Raw genomic sequence first — 23171 nt, 5'->3', positions numbered from 1 at the left:
AGTGCTTCAGGATTGATTCTTTGAGGACCTGCTCCATGATTTTTCCAGGGACTGAGGTGAGGCTGACCGGCCTGTAGTTCCCAGGATCCTCCTTCTTCCCTTTTTTAAAGATGGGCACTACATTAGCCTTTTTCCAGTCATCCGGGACTTCCCCCGTTCGCCACGAGTTTTCAAAGATAATGGCCAAGGGCTCTGCAATCACAGCCGCCAATTCCTTCAGCACTCTCGGATGCAATTCGTCCGGCCCCATGGACTTGTGCACGTCCAGCTTTTCTAAATAGTCCCTAACCACCTCTATCTCTACAGAGGGCTGGCCATCTCTTCCCCGTTTTGTGTTGCCCAGCACAGCAGTCTGGGAGCTGACCTTGTTAGTGAAAACAGAGGCAAAAAAAGCATTGAGTACATTAGCTTTTTCCACATCCTCTGTCACTAGCTTGCCTCCCTCATTCAGTAAGGGGCCCACACTTTCCTTGGCTTTCTTCTTGTTGCCAACATACCTGAAGAAACCCTTCTTGTTACTCTTGACATCTCTTGCTAGGGCCTAATCACATCAGCCACACAATCAGAGGCTCGTTCACCTGCGCATCTACCAATGTGATATATGCCATCATGTGCCAGCAATGCCCCTCTGCCATGTACATTGGCCAAACTGGACAGTCTCTACGCAAAAGAATGAATGGACACAAATCAGACGTCAAGAATTATAACATTCAAAAACCAGTTGGAGAACACTTCAATCTCTCTGGTCACTCGATCACAGCCCTAAGAGTGGCTATACTTCAACAAAAAAGCTTCAAAAACAGACTTCAAGGAGAGACTGCTGAATTGGAATTAATTTGCAAACTGGATACAATTAACTTAAGCTTGAATAGAGACTGGGAATGGATAGTCATTCCACAAAGTAAAACTATTTCCCCATGGTATTTCTCCCTCCCACCCCACCCCCCACTGTTCCTCTGATATTCTTGTTAACTGCTGGAATTAGCCTACCTTGCTTGTCACCATGAAAGGTTTTCCTCCTTTCCCCCCCCTGCTGCTGGTGATGGCTTATCTTAAGTGATCACTCTCCTTACAGTGTGTATGATAAACCCATTGTTTCATGTTCTCTGTGTGTGTGTGTGTGTGTGTGTATATAAATCTCTCCTCTGTTTTTTCCACCAAATGCATCCGATGAAGTGAGCTGTAGCTCACGAAAGCTTATGCTCTAATAAATTTGTTAGTCTCTAAGGTGCCACAAGTACTCCTTTTCATATGGAAGCTAGTATTCTATTGGCTATTTTTCCTTTATGTAAATTATACTGGTATAGAATCAATTAGGAGCACATTAAATAGTTGGATTTGGATACTTAGCTGAGTACTAAGAATTTGGTATCAAAAAGTTTTTATTGATGTTTAAGTTGCCTTAATTGATTTTCAGTATCAGCAAATGTTTTCTTCTGGACAAGGAAAAGTCAATGCAATGAATCCCATGAGCAGAATTATCTGGATCTATTTCTCTTTGCATTAAGATGCGTTATAAACCCGTGCAACTGGTTTTGTGAGTACCCATTAATTGAATACTATTGATAGTTATTTATCTTTCTATCTCTACACCACTAAAGATAGAAGTAGGCATAGTGTAATATTTTGTACATTGGTCTATTAATTCTTTTTTCACTGACCGAAAGCAACTTTAGGAGCAAAGCAGGTTAGAAAAGCAAAACATTCTCTAAGTTACTCTTCAAGCATCCCTTAAGAGAAAAAAAGCAAAGCCAACCTGTGTTAAGTATTGAATAATCACTTTTGTAAAAAGACCATCAATCGATTATTTTAAGAAATTCTGTGTGGCAAGCCTACTGTTAGAAACTACTGAGCTAAAAATCACTTACAACATTTACTTTTTTGGACCTTAAGATGGAATTGGTCTCTTGTTCCATGAGGAAAACATCATGCTTTCTGCTTTAAACCACCCAACTCCCTACTAATAACCCTAGTTGTGAGAAAATGTAGCTTTTATACCAAGATTTGGAAATTGAGATTAACTCCCCACAGAAAGAACAGTAATTGCAAACCAGCTGAAAATGCAGGGCCTCTCCAGCAAATTCTACCTTTTGTTGGCTGGTCAGTAATCTATTTATAATCATGTATTCTTATTTACCCTAACATGGACTACACTGCAAAAAGAAAAGGAGTACTTGTGGCACCTTAGAGACTAACAAATTTATTAGAGCATAAGCTTTCGTGAGCTACAGCTCATTGCATCCGATGAAGTGAGCTGTAGCTCACGAAAGCTTATGCTCTAATAAATTTGTTAGTCTCTAAGGTGCCACAAGTACTCCTTTTCTTTTTGCGAATACAGACTAACACGGCTGCTACTCTGAAACCTGTCATATGGACTACACTGGTGATCAGAAATTGGCTTTTGATAAAGATTAACACAAACTATACATTCTGGTCATTAGACTTTATGAAGTTCAGACCCATATTATTTGACAGGGTCAGGATAGACACTTTCCTGGCCTGGTTTACAGCATTTCAGAATATTGTATAGTAAATCATTTACTTCTACAGCTTTCATTTTGAGAAGCTACAGAAGCAGCAACAAGTCTCTCTCTTTAATCAATAATCAGGGATCTTTGCCCCCGCAATCCCATACAAATTATACTTATTTTAATGCCTCACTCTGATAGACTATACATAGACAAGGCTTTCTCTTTAGGCAATAGGAAAGCATTCTGTGTATTTAGACCATTATTAAATAATGCAGCTGGCATATATTTGAACAGCCTGCTATTTGATGTTTTGGGATCACAGAGGGTTTTGTGCAAATCTTCTTCCTTTTGTGTTTCTGAGTTTTTAGCTTTGAACTGTAACCATTCAGATTTGCCTGGTTTCCATCTGAAACTATAATGGCTCAGATTTGCTTGAAACTCAGCCTGAGTTTTGCCTGCAATTAACTGGAGAGGTATTTAGATGCAAGGATTTAAGTCATAATGGAACTGGAAACCAAGTGCCTTTACTTGCTTATGGGTTTGATTAAATAATGCACAGCTCTAGAAAATATCAGTTATTGATCTAATGTAGTTTAGTGTAGTGTGATCAGTGCATGGCAATTTTCATGCAATACTTGTTAATGGAAATTGTGCTAACTAAATCCCTGTCTATCATACTGAATGATCATCTCTGCTGTAAAGACTCAACTATGGTGACAGTAAACCATAGTCCATGCCCCTTCGAGTGTAGAATAAGCACAGCCACAGCACCAGTTCTTTGCTATGTGAGACAGTGTGGTCCAGTGGAGAGCGAACTAAACTGGGGGTCAAGAGTCCTGAGTTCTGTTCCTGGTTCTGGACCTACATCCCCTCCAACAGTTTGTGTATTTAATCTGTAAACTCTCTAGGGCATAGACTCTCTTACTACGTGTTTACACAATGGGGCCCTGATCTCAGAAGGGGCCTCCAGGCACTATTGTAATGACATATCATAATAATGTGGGTTCATCCTCCTCTGCTGGGCCATAACTCTTACTCCTTCTATGACCCCTCTGGAAGCAGAGTATCTGGACTGGTGCTAACCTTGAGTAGTCCTTTCCTTCAGGAAGACACAAGGATTGTCATTGTGGTGAAGCTCCTTGTGCTGTGTCTCTCTAAGATTATATTTGCAAACTGCACATGTTACATCTTAGGATGTGAATCTGTTTTGCAAGAAATGTTAAAATCAAAGCTTAACTCCGTGCTACACATGTTATTCCAAACATAACCTTTTTAGATAGAAAAATATTGACGTAAAATTGGGCATTGCAAATATTGATATATGTACATTGAGTGATAAGAACATAACAATGGCCAGACTGGGTCAGACCAAAGATCCATCCAGCCCATTATCCTGTCTGCCGACAGTGGCCAATGCTAGGTGCCCCAGAGGGAGTGAACCTAACAGGTAATGATCAAGTGATCTCTCTCCTGCCATCCATCTCCACCGTCTGACAAACAGAGGCTAGGGGCACCATTCCTTATCCATCCTGGCTAATAGCCATTAATGGACTTAATAGTGAACAGTAAATTAGATATGACATTGCAGTGCTGTGGGGACACGAGAGCCTTTGTGTAATTGCATCATGTCAAAGAGTAAGGTAGGGGGTAAGAGTCACTTTCTTTATGAGGCATTGATAACTATGTACCTCATTAATTGCTGGCATCCTGGGTGCTGTAGGCAAATTGGAGGGCACCCAAAGTACAATGGAACCTCACAGTTATGAACACCTGAGGAATTGGAGTTTGTTTGTAACTGAAATATTCGTAATTCTAAACAAAATGTTATGGCTGTTCTTTCAAAAGTAGAACTCAACATTGACTTAATACAGCTTTGAAACTTTACTGTGCAGAAGAAAAATGCTGCTTTTAGCCATCTTAATTTAAAAGAAACAAGCACAGAAACAGTTTCCTTCCCTTGTCAAATCTTTTTTTTTAAAACTTTCCCTTTATTTCTTTTAGTAGTTTACATTTAACATGGTACTGTACTGTAGGCTATTTGCTTATTTTTTTTGGTCTCTGCTGCCTGATTGGTTACTTCCGGCTCCAAATGAGATATGTGGTTGACTGGTCAGTTCATAACTCTGGTGTTTGTAACTGTGAGTTTCTTCTTCGAGTAACATCCCTATGGGTGCTCCACTGGAGGTGTGCTTGCGTCCCTGCACCGCTTATCATAGAACTTTGGTAGCAGTGTCAGTTAGGCACGCACATGTGTGTCTCTCCTGGTGCTGCACCCTCAATTCCTTCTCAGCCACCCCTTGGCTAGAGACGGAGCTATTCGCAGTCTGTTAGGAAGATTATTTTCAATTTGCATTTCTATAGTTAGTTAGCCTCCTAGTTTTAGTAATAGTTCTAGAGGTATTTTTTTCTCTTTTATTATTTTTTCCCCTTAAAAAATAATAAGATGAAAAATACTTTAGTTTCCCCACTCAAGAGTCCTCAAGGCATACCCCTTTGACCAGGGCATCCCAGGCTTCAGAACATCCGAAAGAAATCATGGAGGAACAGGAGGGCAGCGCTGAGGAAGAAGTGACCCTGAGGACTATTTCCTCCTCTTCCCTGGATGAGGCTGTTACGCGTTCCCCACTGTCTCTGGCGGACAACTTTCTCCTCTTCTGAAGAGATTGGTGGGCACCCTCCAAATACTATTAGAAGAGGTCAAGGACACCCACCATCATCTCTTTGACATACTCCACTCACCCCACTTCCTCAAAGATCACCCTACCTATTAACAAGGCCATTCTAGACCTGGCAAAAACCATCTGGCAGACCCCAGCATTGGTGGCACCTACCTGCAAGTGGGTGGGGAAAAATACTACGTCCCAGCAAGGGAGACTGAATTCCTCTTCTCCTCCCATTGTGGTGCAGACTGTTAACTACTATGGCCTACATCATCACATGCGGTCCGCTTCCTATGACAGGGACTGGAAGCGTGTGGACCTTTTTGGGAGGAAGGCACACTCTTCCACCACACTTCAGTTTTGAATTGCCAGCTACCAAGTCCTCACGGTGAAATATTACTATGTAAATTACTCGAAACTGAACAACTTTATTGAGCAGCTGTCCGATCGCATCATGACCAATGTAAGGCCATTATTCTGGAAGTACAGCTAGTAGCAAAGACAATGCTACAATCTGCCCTCAACGCAGCTGACAGTGTGGCCAGGTCCATCTCTGTGGTATTGGTGATGCAGTACACATCTTGGCTCCATCTCTTGGGTTTCCCGAAGGAGGTACAGTCGACCATTGAAGATCTTCCCTTGGAGGGCACTAAGCCCTTCGGGAAAAGAGCGATGCCTCTCCTCACACCTTGAAGGGTTCTCGGGCCAGTTGCTGGGTATCTACACACCAGTACAGAAGAGGAAACTTAGTCCACAGCCACAGCATAAGCCACATACCTCCCAATACCTGTCCCAACACTGCTACAAGCCTCAGAGGAATGAAACTAAACTTTTGATGCATAAACCATCTGGCCCACAATCTTCTTCATCCCAGCCACCCATGTCCAGTCACCAATTTTGACATGTAGTCGAGGTGCCGATGGACCACTCCCTCCCCCCCCCCGAACTGCTAAAACTGACCACCACATCAACCTCCTTGAGCTAAAGGCAGTCAGGTATGCCTGCACCCACTTCCTCCCACTGATGAAAGGATCACACATGAGAGTACTAACAAACAACGTATCCTGCATGTACTATATACATTGACAGGGGGTAGCTAGGTCACTCTCCTTCTGTGCAAAGGATGAGGCTATGGAACTGGTTCATCGCCCACAACATGAAATTGTCTGCAGCCTATCTCTTGGGCACACAAAACTTGACAGAGGACAGTCTCAATCACAAATTCTGACCCGACCACACTCAGTAGTACTTCACAGTCTATTCAGGTGATGGGGGACACTGACTATAGACTTGTTCACCACTTACCTCAACAAGAAATATCCATTCTTCTGCTCCATAGTGGGGATAGGACAACACTCCCTGAGTGAAGCTCTCTTCCTCCCCTGGGATGGGGACCTTCTTTTCGCCTTTCCTCCTTTCCCCTTATTATCGAAAGTCCTGCTGAAAATAAAAAGAGATGGAGCACACGTCATTCTGATCGCTCCTACTTGGCCAAGACAAACCCGTTACCCTTATCTGCCACAGCTCGTGATGTGCCTGCCAGTCCCTCTCCCAGTCACTCTATACCTCCTCTTGCAGAACAGAGGACTTACTCTGCATCCCAACTTGGTGATTCTCTGCCTCAAGGCATGACTCTCTTTCTTGGTTCAAACACCTAGAGAGTTCCTGTTCAACAGAGATGCAAAAGGTATTATTACACATTAGAAAGTCTTTGACACAACGTACTTCGGATTTGGTGTACTTCCCAACAAGTCTCCTGACATCTGCAACTCTTTCACGTATCTTAGACTGTGCACGGCCCTAAAAGGATCATGGCTATCTCTAAGCTCTCTGAGTCCACCTAGCAGCTATAACAGCCTTCCACCAACCAGTAGAGGGATACTCAGTGCTGGCACACCCAACCACTAAATGGTTCCTTAGGGGTTTTGTAAACCTCTTCCCACAACCTCAACTTCCTACTCCCACATGAGCCCTAAACCTGGTACTGAAAGGACTGATGAGGCCTCCCTTCAAAATCATGGCCACCTGTTCGCTTACATACTTCTCAATGAAAACGGCCTTCCTGATTGTGATTACCTCAGCTAGGAGAATAGGTGAAATGGTAGCTCTGATGGTATGTCCCCCCTAGATGATATTCGTTCAGGATAATCTTACACTCAGGCCACATCCAGAATTCATTCTGAAGGTAACCTCCCCATTTCACATGAACCAATTGATTCATCTTCTAACCTTTTACCCCAGGTCTTACCGAGACAACCAGGAGGCTATATTACACACTCTAGATTTCAGGAGATGCCTAGCTTGATGTAAAGGAGTACTTGTGGCACCTTAGAGACTAACAAATTTATTTGAGCATCAAATAGTCTCTGTGGTGCCACAAGTACTCCTTTTCTTTTTGCGACAGACTAATTAGTACAGACTAATATGGCTGCTACTCTGAAACCTAGCTTGATGTGTAAATCTACCCTGCATAAGAAGTTTTGAAGTGTGCTTTGATCGTCCCCACACTGAAATGGGAGTAGATCAAAGCACACTATGAAATTTCTAATATATAGCAGCAGAGTGCACATGGACACTTAGTACGCTGCAGGCTAGCAAGTGGTAGATTTACACCCCAGCTGGCCATTCACTTAGTGTTTGAATAGACAAGCCCTGCAAGTTTGTACTGTGAGATCCACCTTGTATCTCTACTTAGGCTATCTGGACTTTGGGCACAGGAAGGAAGAAGTCAGCAGGACTACTCAGCTGCTTACTCCCTACCCCAAAGCAGGTCCCATTTCCTCTCCATTGTGGAAAGATCCAAGGGCTCAGCAATACCAGCTGCCGTGAGGAGGCGTGGCCTCCGTCAGAGATTGACAGGGAGGGACCACAACCTGCTGCCTGCTGGGCAGAGCCAGCAAGGAAACACCCAGCCCGCTGGAAGCAGAAGGGTGGAACAGGAAGAGGAAGTATAAAAGACGGGCCCTGCAACTCAGTGGGGTTGGAGCCACTGGAGGAGACAGACGCATCCTGCCTGCTGTTGGAGCCTGCAGAAGAGCTGCCAGGGCTCCTCCTGAGGACTGGCCAGAGCTCCCAGGGCTGCTAGCCAACGCAAAACACTGACACTGTCCTCCGTCTCCCATACCCCAGGGAGATGGAGGACAACTATAATGTATAGGTATCAAACCCTGGGGATATAGGAAGTAGACCAGGGAAAGTAGATGATAGCCTGGTGTGTATTGGCCTGATATTAGGTCTGCCACTGATAGGGCCCTGGGCTGGGATACATGGGAGTCGGGCAGGCCCACATTCCCTTACTCCCTGCAACCCCACCCTTGGGGTGGCAGCACCCCCGTCTTAGGCCAGGAGGACTGTGGTACCCTACTGTCTGTCAAGCTGGGATGTTAGACTCTGCTGGTGCTCACCGCTACCTGAGCCCCTAGGCTCTGCTGGTGCTCACCCTTACCTGAGATCCTAGGCTGTGTGAGCGCTTACCCCTGCTAAAGCCTTATAGGTGTTTGCTGCCCTGCCCTGACCGAGGGTCAGGGGCTCATTGACTGCCTTACTGCTCTGCCCGGCCTGAGGGCATGAATTCTAGGCATAGCTAATTTCCCCCCTTTTTTTGAGATCACCTTTACCGGTGCATGACCGCAAGGACACAATAGGGAGGGATGGCCTTGCCTGCCTACATGCCCATATACTCTCCAAGTGGGTCTCAAACTGCATCATACAGTGTTACCAAGTTTGCAATTTAACCACTTCAGATACAATTTGTACACACTCCATAAGGTCCATTTCTTCATCTGTCGCCTTCTTCAAGAATGTCTCTATCTCAGAGATCTGTAGAGCAGTGACATGAGTGTCAGTTCACACATTATGCAATCACCTGGGACTCCGCCTCCGATGCCATTTTGGCTGTACAGTACTGTCATCTGTTACTGACCCAAATCCAAAATTCCAGCCCTCCAGAAGGAATACTACGCAGGAGTCACCTACAGTGGAGCACCCATAGGGACACTACTTGAAGTTATTCACCTTGTGCAGTAACAATGGTTCTTAGAGATGTATGTCCCTATAGGTGCTCCAGAATCCACTCTCCTCCCTTCTACTTTGGAGTTTTTGTCAATCACTCTGCGGTAGATGTAGTGCTGTAGTGTAGACGTGCCCTGAGTCACAATTTCTCCCGTTTCCTCCTTGCTCCTAGGCAGTAGTAATTTACTGCTGGTCTATATTAGTAACACATTATAACACTCCCTGCAGTGGTTTAGTTTAGAATTTTGCTTAGGCCTGATTTTAAAGCCTGAACTGACTTGAGCCCAAGAGTGTTGAGTTGTTTTCAGACCTGAATCTGACACTTCCCCATCAATTTGTGTCAGTGCCTCTGTTTCATCCTGGGCTTAGTCTGATGGGGGATTCCCAGACTCCATGCCAGCAATCCATCTGCAGTTGCCCCCTGCCCGCAGGGTTAGCATGGTGGCAGCTGTGTAACCTGCTTCTGCTGGCTAGCACCTCCTTGTTGTGCTGTGTGTGCTGCAGAGTCAGAGGCACCGCAACTTGTCGGCACGCTCACACTCCACACTGTGAAGAGATGGTGGCCAGCAGCAGCAGGGCATGCAGCTGCGACCGCATCCACCCCACGAGCAGGAAGTGGTGATCAGAGACAATGGTGCAAGTAGGGCAGTACAGTACGGTACGCGTACCAGTAAGCTATTTATAGCCAGTATGCCATACTAGAAAGACACAGGAGGAGCATAGGCCCCATGCCAGCAGCTTCCCTGGCGTGGCTGTACCAACCCCAGCCCTTCCAAGCAGCTGCATCTAGTGTCTCCTGTCTGGGGTCTGTAGGCAGAGGACAGGGCTGGGGGGCAAGGTTGGGGGCTCCTCCCATTCCTCACGTGTTCATAACTGTGAGGTTCTACTGTACTTTGTGTGCCCTCCAATTTGCCTACCTCATCCAGGATGTCAGCAGTTAATGAAGTACATAGTTATCAATGCCTCATAACAAACAAATCTTCATAAAGAAAGTGACTGACTGATTATTATAAGATAATTTATTGGGGTGCACCTGGCACTTGTCAGAGATGACATGTTCTTTCCCTACATGGCTACTTAGATAATTGAGAAGATAGAATTTGGTGAAACCTCACAGAGAAACCTTATTTGATACAGATAACTATTACTGAAATCATGGGAAATCAGTTTGCATAAAAATAAGAAGTCCAGTAAAGTAGTTTCCTACATTGTGCATACCTACAACTTAGAGAGACCACTGGAAACAGAGATAGAAGGGAAAGTAAGTGGAGCCCATCAGAAAGCTCCTATAATTCCTTTACGTAAATGCATTGCAACCTAATTGCCAAAGCTACCACAAAACTCCCTGCTTGTAGAATTCTATGGTGTACTGTACCCCTTTATGGTCACTTGTTTGTCTTTCAGAATGAGAGTGTAGAATATCTGACCCGGGATTATCTCCGCAGGTCTCTCTCATTTCAGCTACACTTCAGCCTTTAGTATAGCTACTCCCACAAGGTTAACATAGTATAAGAGGCCCTTAACTATAGCAAGTTTAATAACCCATTTACTTATGTTCACCTGTTCTCCCCCCGACGTATGTTCCAAGATAATAATCAATTTACCCCTGTAAATCTTATACTCCTATAATGTCATTTTACCTCTAGCAAGCATAAAATCACAGGCAAGACATGAGACAGAATGATAAAGTCAGGGCAGAGGTCAACAAATCCTTATTCTAAGCTCTTTAGGGGAAATATCTTTCTTCTTACATGTCTGAGAAAAGTATCAAATACTTTTGGGTAGTATATACAATTATTATTATTTTTGTTAGTCTATTAAATATTGCACTATGCATATTTTTAGATACAAAGAGCAACATATTTACAAACTGGAATGTCAAATGTTAGGCACCTAAACCCATGCTCAGCACTACTGAAAACCAGGATACATCATTAGGTTTCTTAATATGGATGCCAGTGTTTACGTTCAGCCATCCAGATTTGAAAATGTTGGCCTCAATAACTTCATTAAAAGTTTCATGTTCTTTCATCCTACATAATGCGTGCTAGGTGGGCTGTAATATGTATGTGAATCTAACAGCATCGGGTGTAATCCTGTCGTGTTTGATGGGTCTGTGGGTTTGAAAGAAGTGATCAGAATCTTCAGCTTTTTCAGTTGGCTGCTATGCTGAGAAAGATGCGAAACCACTGAGTCTCTGCCTCAAATTGGGTAGCTGCTTGGATCAGATGGTGATTAAATTGTTCTTTTAATTTCATCTGTTCAATGTGACATTTTACAAATTATATTGTACTGTACAGCTCTGTGTAAACTGGAAAGGTTATCTCTTTCACCAATGGAAGTTGATCCAATAAAAGATATTACCTCATCCACCTTGTCTCTCTGATATCCTGGGATCAATACTGTAAAGAAAAAGAAATCAACAGATTTCACCAATATATAGCACTTAATGTAAAAATAGTCCAGGGTTTCACGTGAAATGTATGTCACAGCTGTTTATGATTGGGAAAGCATTTCTAATGAGTATACTATTAGTACTATGAGGGCTTTTCATATAGGAGGTCTAAGGAATAATGTACCTCCTCCAATTGTACATAATAAGGATAAATAACATTAAGGGCACAGATGACACTGGTGGCTCAAGTGGTTTGTTAATGTCAGCAGAGCACAGAGATGAAATTACAATTGTAAATCATGCTTGTTATGGGGTCATATTATTTAATATAAGAATCTGATTCATAAAAAGCAATATTCCAGTCTAGTCTCTTTCCCATTCCATCCATCTGACGAAGCTTTTTTATAGTCCCCTTCTCCCTTTTTCCTTATTTCTGTCAGCCTGCTGTAGGTCTTATTGTGGTTTACCTGATTTGGGTGCTTCCTTCCTCTAACTGTTAATAGACTAAAAAAATTAAAAAATTTAATTACTGTGCTACTGGGCAAATACACCATCAACTCCACAGCAGCTGCAATGTTAATTCGAAAGCTAATGGCCAAGATTTTGGACTAGTGTTTTTGGGTGTCTCTATTTTTGAGTATCCAACATTGAATTGCTATGAAGGAGCCTGATTTTCTTAAATTGGTGAGCATCTACCCTTGGGAAATCAGGAACTGTTAAAGTGAGAACCAAAAAACAGAGATACTTGACATCTCTATGAACTCTTCTGCAGTTCTTCATTAACACAAAAACCATTTCCTTTAATACTGTAAGGTTCAAACTAAAAAAATGAAGATGCAATTCTTATAATTATTTCACCAGTGTTAAAAATGATTAGAAATAACTTGATCTATCAAAACTAGTTTTATGCTTTAGTTTTGTACTAAATAGTCTGTATGAAATATTAATGCTCAGGATCAGTTTGAATTCAGCAGCGTAGATGAGGTATTACTGCTTAGTTGGAAACTTGGACTCTTTCTTCATTAGGATGATCGGTTTGGTCCCTTTCTTCATTTTGACCCTTTTAGAGTTGAGGCACTAATTCACAACCCCGAATTCATTCATTTACCAAATGAACTGTAGTCTCTTTGTATTCACTTGTGGACATCTAAGACAAGGTCATCGTTCCCTCAAATGTACTTGTTGCTATGATTTGACACTTGTTTTCTGAACTTTTCTTTTCTTAGCTTTATGGATGGATGGTGAGCAAGATCCTGGTGCAAGTGCTAGGGGAGCCAACTAGGGGGAGCGCTTTTCTTGACCTGCTGCTCACAAACCGGGTAGAATTAGTGGGGGAAGCAAAAGTGGATGGGAATCTGGGAGGCAGTGACCATGAGTTGGTTGAGTTCAGGATCCTGACGCAGGGAAGAAAGGTAAGCAGCAGGATACGGACCCTGGACTTCAGGAAAGCAGACTTTGACTCCCTCAGGGAACAGATGGCCAGGATCCCCTGGGGGACTAACATGAAAGGGAAGGGAGTCCAGGAGAGCTGGCTGTATTTCAAGGAATCCCTGTTGAGGTTACAGGGACAAACCATCCCGATGAGTCGAAAGAATAGTAAATATGGCAGGCGACCAGCTTGGCTTAATGGTGAAATCCTAGCGGATCTTAAACATAAAAAAGAAGCTTACAAGAAGTGGAAGGTTGGACATATGACCAGGGAAGAGTATAAAAATATTGCTCGGGCATGTAGGAAAGATATCAGGAGGGCCAAATCGCACCTGGAGCTGCAGCTAGCAAGAGATGTCAAGAGTAACAAGAAGGGTTTCTTCAGGTATGTTGGCAACAAGAAGAAAGCCAAGGAAAGTGTGGGCCCCTTACTGAATGAGGGAGGCAAGCTAGTGACAGAGGATGTGGAAAAAGCTAATGTACTCAATGCTTTTTTTGCCTCTGTTTTCACTAACAAGGTCAGCTCCCAGACTGCTGTGCTGGGCAACACAAAATGGGGAAGAGATGGCCAGCCCTCTGTAGAGATAGAGGTGGTTAGGGACTATTTAGAAAAGCTGGACGTGCACAAGTCCATGGGACCGGACGAATTGCATCCGAGAGTGCTGAAGGAATTGGCGGCTGTGATTGCAGAGCCCTTGGCCATTATCTTTGAAAACGCGTGGCGAACGGGGGAAGTCCCGGATGACTGGAAAAAGGCTAATGTAGTGCCCATCTTTAAAAAAGGGAAGAAGGAGGATCCTGGGAACTACAGGCCGGTCAGCCTCACCTCAGTCCCTGGAAAAATCATGGAGCAGGTCCTCAAAGAATCAATCCTGAAGCACTTAGAGGAGAGGAAAGTGATCAGGAACAGTCAGCATGGATTCACCAAGGGAAGGTCATGCCTGACTAATCTAATCGCCTTTTATGATGAGATTACTGGTTCTGTGGATGAAGGGAAAGCAGTGGATGTATTGTTTCTTGACTTTAGCAAAGCTTTTGACACGGTCTCCCACAGCATTCTTGTCAGCAAGTTAAGGAAGTATGGGCTGGATGAATGCACTATAAGGTGGGTAGAAAGCTGGCTAGATTGTCGGGCTCAACGGGTAGTGATCAATGGCTCCATGTCTAGTTGGCAGCCGGTGTCAAGTGGAGTGCCCCAGGGGTCGGTCCTGGGGCCCGTTTTGTTCAATATCTTCATAAATGATCTGGAGGATGGTGTGGATTGCACTCTCAGCAAATTTGCGGATGATACTAAACTGGGAGGAGTGGTAGATACGCTGGAGGGGAGGGATAGGATACAGAAGGACCTAGACAAATTGGAGGATTGGGCCAAAAGAAATCTAATGAGGTTCAATAAGGATAAATGCAGGGTCCTGCACTTAGGATGGAAGAATCCAATGCACCGCTACAGACTAGGGACCGAATGGCTCGGCAGCAGTTCTGCGGAAAAGGACCTAGGGGTGACAGTGGACGAGAAGCTGGATATGAGTCAGCAGTGTGCCCTTGTTGCCAAGAAGGCCAATGGCATTTTGGGTTGTATAAGTAGGGGCATAGCGAGCAGATCGAGGGACGTGATCGTTCCCCTCTATTCGACACTGGTGAGGCCTCATCTGGAGTACTGTGTCCAGTTTTGGGCCCCACACTACAGGAAGGATGTGGATAAATTGGAAAGAGTACAACGAAGGGCAACGAAAATGATTAGGGGTCTAGAGCACATGACTTATGAGGAGAGGCTGAGGGAGCTGGGATTGTTTAGTCTGCAGAAGAGAAGAATGAGGGGGGATTTGATAGCTGCTTTCAACTACCTGAAAGGGGGTTTCAAAGAGGATGGCTCTAGACTGTTCTCAATGGTAGCAGATGACAGAACGAGGAGTAATGGTCTCAAGTTGCAATGGGGGAGGTTTAGATTGGATATTAGGAAAAACTTTTTCACTAAGAGGGTGGTGAAACACTGGAATGCGTTACCTAGGGAGGTGGTAGAATCTCCTTCCTTAGAGGTTTTTAAGGTCAGGCTTGACAAAGCCCTAGCTGGGATGATTTAACTGGGACTTGGTCCTGCTTTGAGCAGGGGGTTGGACTAGATGACCTTCTGGGGTCCCTTCCAACCCTGATATTCTATGATTCTATGATTCTATGAGCAGTTTTCTGTTGATAGTCATAGTTAGGCTGGAATTTTCCAAGCACTAAGCACTGGTCTAAATGTGCTTCTACTGAAGTGAATGGGAGTCTAACCCATGACCTCAGTGGTAGCAGAGGTAGGCCAGTGCTGATTGCTTTTGAAAATCCCACTCTCAAAATTTAAGCTGTGTTGATTAATTGTGACTGGACACAAGTGTTCCTATACTGATTGAAAGAGTCTATTATAGAATCATAGAATCTCAGGGTTGGAAGGGACCCCAGAAGGTCATCTAGTCCAACCCCCTGCTCAAAGCAGGACCAAGTCCCAGTTAAATCATCCTAGCCAGGGCTTTGTCAAGCCTGACCTTAAAAACCTCTAAGGAAGGAGATTCTACCACCTCCCTAGGTAACGCATTCCAGTGTTTCACCACCCTCTTAGTGAAAAAGTTTTTCCTAATATCCAATCTAAACCTCCCCCATTGCAACTTGAGACCATTACTCCTCGTTCTGTCATCTGCTATCATTGAGAACAGTCTAGAGCCATCCTCTTTGAAACCCCCTTTCAGGTAGTTGAAAGCAGCTATCAAATCCCCCCTCATTCTTCTCTTCTGCAGACTAAACAATCCCAGCTCCCTCAGCCTCTCCTCATAAGTCATGTGCTCTAGACCCCTAATCATTTTTGTTGCCCTTCGCTGTACTCTTTCCAATTTATCCACATCCTTCTTGTAGTGTGGGGCCCAAAACTGGACACAGTACTCCAGATGAGGCCTCACCAGTGTCGAATAGAGGGGAACGATCACGTCCCTCGATCTGCTCGCTATGCCCCTACTTATACATCCCAAAATGCCATTGGCCTTCTTGGCAACAAGGGCACACTGCTGACTCATATCCAGCTTCTCGTCCACTGTCACCCCTAGGTCCTTTTCCGCAGAACTGCTGCCGAGCCATTCGGTCCCTAGTCTGTAGCGGTGCATTGGATTCTTCCATCCTAAGTGCAGGACCCTGCACTTATCCTTATTGAACCTCATTAGATTTCTTTTGGCCCAATCTTCCAATTTGTCTAGGTCCTTCTGTATCCTATCCCTCCCCTCCAGCATATCTACCACTCCTCCCAGTTTAGTATCATCCGCAAATTTGCTGAGAGTGCAATCCACACCATCCTCCAGATCATTTATGAAGATATTGAACAAAACAAAATTATATTCCTTCTAATAAGAAGGAGGCTTGAAAAAGTGACTGAGGGTTAAAATATCTTGAGTAGAGGTGCCAGATCAGATTTCCTTTTTGGGCCAGATCTTGCTGTGATGACATTCCTAGAAAAATTAGGATTCTTGTAGGATTTACTGGGTTGGTGGAGATTTTAATTTTCTTTTGTCAATCACTCAAATTGAAAATGTGGTCAAATCCTTGTCTGACTCCTCCAGTTGCCTCTGTGCCAGAGTTCTAGCAATGGGTTTTGAGAAACCTTTTCTCCCATTGTGTAAGCATGGGTCTCAAGATCTTTCTTGAGTGGTAACAGCTAATTTAAACCCCATCATTTTGTATGCATGGTTGGGATTATGTTTTCCAAACGTGATTTACATTGCATTTATCAACATTGAATTTCATCTGCCATTTTGTTGCCCAATCACCCAGTTTTGTGAGATCCCTTTGTAACTCTCTGCAGTCTGCTTTGGACTTAACTATCCTGAGTAATTTTGTATCATCTGCAAATTTTGCCACCTCACTGTTTACCCCTTTTTCCAGATCATTTATGAATATGTTGAACAACACTGGTCCCAGTACAGAGCCCTGGGGACACCACTATTTACGTCTCTCCATTCTGAAAACTGACCGTTTATTCCTAATTCTATTTACCACTTCACAACATCCACTAAAAATGGAAATAGTGTGAAGCACTAGCTACTGGAAATGAAAGTGGGGAGCAAGTTAAGTGCTCGCCCTGTGGTACAGTGCCATATGTTACAACTTCATATGCTAAACAGCTAGAGAAATTACATTGTTTATTGAATTGTGTCCTCCATCGCACAGCATATATTGGTTAGGCAGCAAAATAAAATGAACAGTAAAATATATGTGTGGTGCCCACTGATGCTGAGCTTCATAGTTTTTAATGAAAATATAATGCAGTCGTAGTCGTATGTATAATATAACAGACAGTCGTAGTTGTTCAATAACTGTATAATGCTTTATAGCAAAAGGCAAAAACTGTAACTTAGTGGATCAATGATATATAATGGCATTAAAGTTTTTTTTTTCCTACACAGTGCAGTAGAACCAAAATTTGTAAGGTACCGTGTAAACACTTAAACGAATCACAATAGATCTCCATGAAATTTCTGCCACCTTCTGTCTATGGGCCCAATCCTGCTACCACAGTAACCAGTGGGAATCTTTCCATTTGATTTGTGTCAGTATGAGAGCAGAACTGATTCAACTACTGATATTCTAAGTTCTTCAATGCTGTACTGAAGCGACTGTATACTACTGTCCCCATTGGGTATGTGCATGTGTGTGCAACAGGTTCTGCAATCAGTCCTGATTTCGTATGAGAGAAACCACTGGAGCTTCTCAGAAATTTTCCAGTAGAATGATTTTCCAATGGATAATGCAGTTTCTGCAAAATCACAATTTTCCTCAGGAAAATTTACATTTTGTCACAAAGGTTTGATCTTTCCATCAGGTATATTGAAATGAAAGCTCCAGCTTTCCACTTCTTCACAGTTCATCTGGAGGGCTGACTGGGAAACCAGGATCCCCTGGCTTCCAGGTTGCACCACAGCCTCGCTGGTGGGCTCCAAAGCTCACCAGCCTTGCCTGCTCCCTGTTCCATTGGCTACTCAAAGAACTGGGTGGCTAGCTCCCCAGCTGGGTGGCTCCCATGTCTGCCCTGCTCCGGAGCTGGTTGCCTCCCCAGGCAGCTGGCTCCTGAGGAGCCAGGCAGTCGTCCCGCCAGGTGGACAGTCAGTAACCTCAAAAATTCTGTTTTGGTTGTCCCCAAATGGTATTTTTCAGGAAGTTCCTTCCTGCAAAAAAAACTCATGGTTTTTGACTTTTTGTCCTGATTCATACAGAAAAAAATTCAAAATCTTTCACAAAAAGGGATTTCCATTTTCTGGCCAGCTCTAGAAACCATAGCTTGAGGATTACTAAAGTAGTTTCTGGTTATATATCATATTTAGGGTGCTAATAGCTTCACTATTTATAGGCAAGCATTGAAATAGCTGGTGAGCTCATAATTACATCTGCTACTATCCAGGAGGGGCAGTATCTTTTTATAACATTCCTGGGAGCATAGCTTCCAGAACGTTGTGCTTTTAAAAGTGATGTAACAATTCTATCCAGCCCCACAACTAAATTTCTGGGAGAGGTCAGACCGGATGATCACAATCATAGAATATCAGGGTTGGAAGGGACCTCAGGAGGTCATCTAGTCCAACCCCCTGCTCAAAAGCAGGACCAATCCCCAATTTTTGCCCCAGATCGCTAAATGGCCCCCTAAAGGATTGAACTCACAACCCTGGGTTTAGCAGGCCAGTGCTCAAACCACTGAGCTATCCCTCCCCCCTTAAAGGTGTGGAAGCATTTAGAATCTCAGGGTTGGAAGGGACCTCAGGAGGTCATCTAGTCCAACCCCCTGCTCAAAGCAGGACCAATCCCCATTTTTTGCCCCAGATCCCTAAATGGCCCCCTCAAGGATTGAACTCACAACCCAGGGTTTTGCAGGCCAATGCTCAAACCACTGAGCTATCCCTCCCCTCCCAATACTATGATTGAACTATATGTGACTTGTTTTAACAGTCAAAATATCTGCGTTACTGTCAGCCTTATCTCATTCCCTCACTTCTTCTGGTATGTATTGTTTAATTTAATGTCAAATCCAATACTACTGCTGAAGGTAAACTATTTTAATTTCAGTGATGTTAGTCAGTTCAGACTGGAGTGTCTATATTTGCCTTTATTATCATACTTATTTTAAATAAAAGCTATTATCCAGTTTCTGTTTACATTGTGTATCCACAGTTTGGCTTGTGCTGAAAATTATTTGGTTTTGAAACAGTAGCTCTTAAAGTAAATGTCTACAATAATCAATATCCCCCTCCATCTAAAATCCATTGAAAAAAATTTCCGTAGTTAAAAGTTTTATAGAGATGCGGATTTCAAAATCTTTTGCTGAAAATTCTACATAGGAAATAATAAAAAATTATCATAGTGAACTATGATAAGAGCACTTTGATTTCATTTCTCAGTTGTTCTACTGCTACATTTTATATAAATAACAATTAGCATCTGAGTTGTTTTAAGTCACTTGAAAAATTACAATCTGTTGTATTCATGCATTTTTTTAAAAGATGGATCCTTCCAAGTCTGTCTAGTTATAATCTGTTTTTAATGAGGAATAACATCTTATTAAACAGGAGACAAGATAATTGGTTTCTTCCCCTTATTATCCAAAGAGAAAGAGCACAAGGATCAGTAAATATGAGAGATGCATAGGAATACCTCACAGTAATTTCAGTAATCTGGTAATTAGTTCTGGGTCATCCATTATATCTTAATTGTGACTACCCGTTATAATAAGAACAAGAGAATCAGCAAGTAGAGTCATATTTCTTTAACAAATACTTCTCTTTATTCTTCCTTGTCCATACAGTCATTCCCAGCACAGCACTGCAACGCGTCCACCCACAATGAGCTTACAACGAACCATTTCTCTGGAAGGGTAAGGCTGTTCTCTGTCTCTTGAGCTGCTTCATATGAAAGCTGAGTTTTTCTCTCTCTCTCTCTAACTATAAACTGCCATGGCTACATTTACCAGATTGAAGGGGGAAAAAATCTATCTGACCCAATACTAATACCAGATGAAATACCCAAATTCTTCATTTGGAAGGTATGGCACTCCCCTTCTGTGCCTTTCAGCGGGGATCTACTGTTACATGGGGTTTAGAATGCAAGAACAAACCTACTGTGCATTTTTTGGAATTAGTTCATGGTGGAGTAGTAGGTTGATGGTGCATTGTGCCACACTCTTTAATAGCATGCCTTTCCCTCTCAGGCACCCAAACTCAGTCAACAGGACTTTAATGGAGGCAACATGGGGTGTTATTGCAGATCCTTTGGCCCAGTCACAGGTGCAAATATCCCCAGTAGCATTAACATGCCTGCTTCCCCCGCTGGTCGCTGAAATTTATGGCTGCAGGGGAACCAGCTAGGTGGGGTGTCCAGGCTGTCAGAACCAGGTGCCAATGTGTAAATGCAAATAGTGTTGCTGCGGAGTGCAAAGGTCTTCTGTAGCTTTCCTGAAATTCTTGAAGGTCTTGGAGGATCTGCAGAAAAAAATAACATCAGGAAAAGAAAGGTAAAAGCACTGATATGCAACAGGAAAGTACAATTTTGTGGTGATTTTACTAAGGAGCTTTGAACCTGTCAAGCTGGAGTGGATCAGACAGTGGTAGTCTCCACTTTCCAAAGTGTAAGTTGACAGGCAAGTTTCTGAGTTCCCGGCATGCATATTTTAATTATTATTATTATTGATAATCATGTTTATCACAGTAGTGCCTAGTGACCAACCAAGATCTGGGACCTTTTGTGCTAGGCATTATAGACATAGAGTAGCAGAGAGTCCTTGTCTTGATAAAATAATCTCATAAACAAGACAGATACAGAGTGGGGGAAAGAGATAAAACATAAAAACAGAGTGAACAATGTTAGGACAGCAAATAGCATGTTAGCCCCAAGACGATTATTTCTTTTGGTTTATTAGCAGGTGAAATATGGTGTAGTTATCAGGGATTGTTGGGGGTTGGTTTACATTTTTTTGGTGTGGTCCATTTAATTTTTTCTCTCATTGCTTTGTTTTTACCAATGTGCTACAGAGATTAATTTGAACACCATTGCTGCAGTGAAAAATTGCATAGAAAAAAAGCTCATTTGTTTATTTTAAATCAGTGAAGCTTAATTAACTTTTTGATTGATTATATATAGTGAGCATCAAGTTCAGTATTTCTGATGGACATATCCTGTTTAACACTCAGAACACTTAATCTGTCATGGAAGTAATCTGAGTGCCATCACTTGAGTTCATTTCACTTGCCACGAGTTAACATTTACATGTAAAAACAGAAAAATATTTCACACTAATCAAGGAAATTCTTACTGATGTCTGATTCTAATCCATGTTAGCCACATTACTGTATGGGTGAGTTTCTTTCAGTGTAGCAAATTATGCCCAAAACTGAATACAATAATTCTGGAGATAGAACAAGAGCTGTTTGATATAGAAAAATCATTCGATGTTTGTGTGTGAGTGTAATTTGATTGTAAAAATGCAGATCTGCATATACAGATGGCTGAATTTTCACAAAACTAATGGAAGGAAAGATGATTCATTCACAACCAAAATCAACTGCTTTCATGTCTTTAATAATATCAGAACAACTGACAGTTATATGGAGTGCTTGGATTTTGGTTGCACTGGCTTGTTTAGGAGGGTTAGTTTTAATTTTAGTTTTGATTGTCCCCTCTGATTTATTGTGTGTAAAATTCCATTACTGCAAAAAAGGCCTAGAGCAAAAAAGTATAACATGATCCAATAAGCAAGCAATGCCTGTCCTTTTTTTGTTTGTTTGTTTTTTTATACTTTCAGAATTGAGTCTGTCAGACTATGAGAGCTAGGGAAACTTGCCATTTCCCCCTCCTCTCATTCCCCCATTCACTAACACTTCTTTCCCCCATATCATGCATACACAAATCTACATTTATTTTGGACTTGGATACAAAACAGTGCTCTAATTGGTGTTGGGTTGGGGGAAGACTCCTTGATACTAGGCCCTGAGTTGGATCAAGGTAGCCTGGGACCCTACATACAACAGGATACAGGGTTTGCAATGGCTTCACCCCACAATCAGGGTGACAGTGGCTGAGCACCTTCCAGAGAGTTGGGGGTGGCAGAATGGACCTCCCTACTCCTTCCCAGGCTTTTTGAATGGCTGATACAGAGGATTTTGCAATTGGCTGAAAGTTCATGCAGATAGACGGATATTAATTTCCAAACCACAACAATGAACATAAGAATATAAGAATGGCCAGATTGAGTCAGACCAAAGGTCCATCTAGTCCAGTATCTTGTTTTCTGACAGTGGCCAATGCCAGGTGCTTCAGAGGAGATGAACAGAACAGGTAATCATCAAGTGATCCACCCCTTGTGGCCTGTTCCCAGCTTCTGGCAAACAGAGGCTAGAGACACCATCCCTGCTCGTGCTTGCTCATAGCCATAGATGGATCTATCCTCCATGAACTTACCTAGTGCTTTTCTGAACCCTGTTATAGTCTTGGCCTTCATGACATCCTCTGGCAAGGAGTTCCACAGGTTGACTGTGTGAATATGTGAAATATGAATGTGGGAAATAAACAGGAAGAACTGGAATTATTAGTACTTAAGATAAATCATGACTTAACTGGCCTCACAGAGATGCCAATAAAAAATATCGTCTCACTCACCTTGTGTCTCTAATCAATTGTAAGCACCTAGAGGATAACCGGGATAGAGGTAATATTCAGAATGGATTTGTAAAGAACACACCACACCACATACCACACATACCTAATCTCACACATACCACACCAACCTAATTACCTTCTTTGACAGGGTTACTGGACTAGTGGATGGGAGGAAGCTGTAAATGTTTTATATCTTCATGTTAGTAAGGCTTTTCTGAAACAGACCCACATGACATTCTCATAAGCAAATTAGGGAGATGTGGTCTAGATGAAATTAATAAAAGGTAGGTGCAAAACTGGTTGAAAGTCAAAGAGTAGTTATTAACCGTTCACTTTCAAACTGGGAGTATGCATCTAATGGATCCCACGTGTGTTTGTCCTGGGTCCAGCACTATTTGATATTTTTATTAATAAATTAGATGTTGGAGTGGAGAGTATGTTTTTAAAATTTGCAGATTATACCAAACTGGGAAGGTTTACAAGCACTTTGGAGGTCAGGATTAGAATTCAAAATGACCTAGATAAATTGGAGAATTGGTCTGAAATCAA

At 42.7% G+C, this 23171-nt stretch overlaps 1 protein-coding gene across 1 annotated transcript in view; it reads left to right on the top strand.

The window, feature by feature from the left end:
• The window catches only part of DLG2 (discs large MAGUK scaffold protein 2), a 1500569-nt gene that overhangs the window by 1162527 nt on the left and 314871 nt on the right, over positions 1–23171 (top strand). Inside the window, 1 exon segment of the mRNA XM_043504108.1 lies at positions 19777–19845. Within this exon segment, the coding sequence (XP_043360043.1) occupies positions 19777–19845 (69 nt within the window).

This window comes from Dermochelys coriacea, chromosome 1 (genome assembly GCF_009764565.3).
Source record: "Dermochelys coriacea isolate rDerCor1 chromosome 1, rDerCor1.pri.v4, whole genome shotgun sequence".
Taxonomy (NCBI): Eukaryota; Metazoa; Chordata; order Testudines; family Dermochelyidae; genus Dermochelys; species Dermochelys coriacea.
The sequence above is the reverse complement of the archived record's forward strand: the minus strand, read 5'-3'. Positions and strand labels throughout refer to the sequence as shown.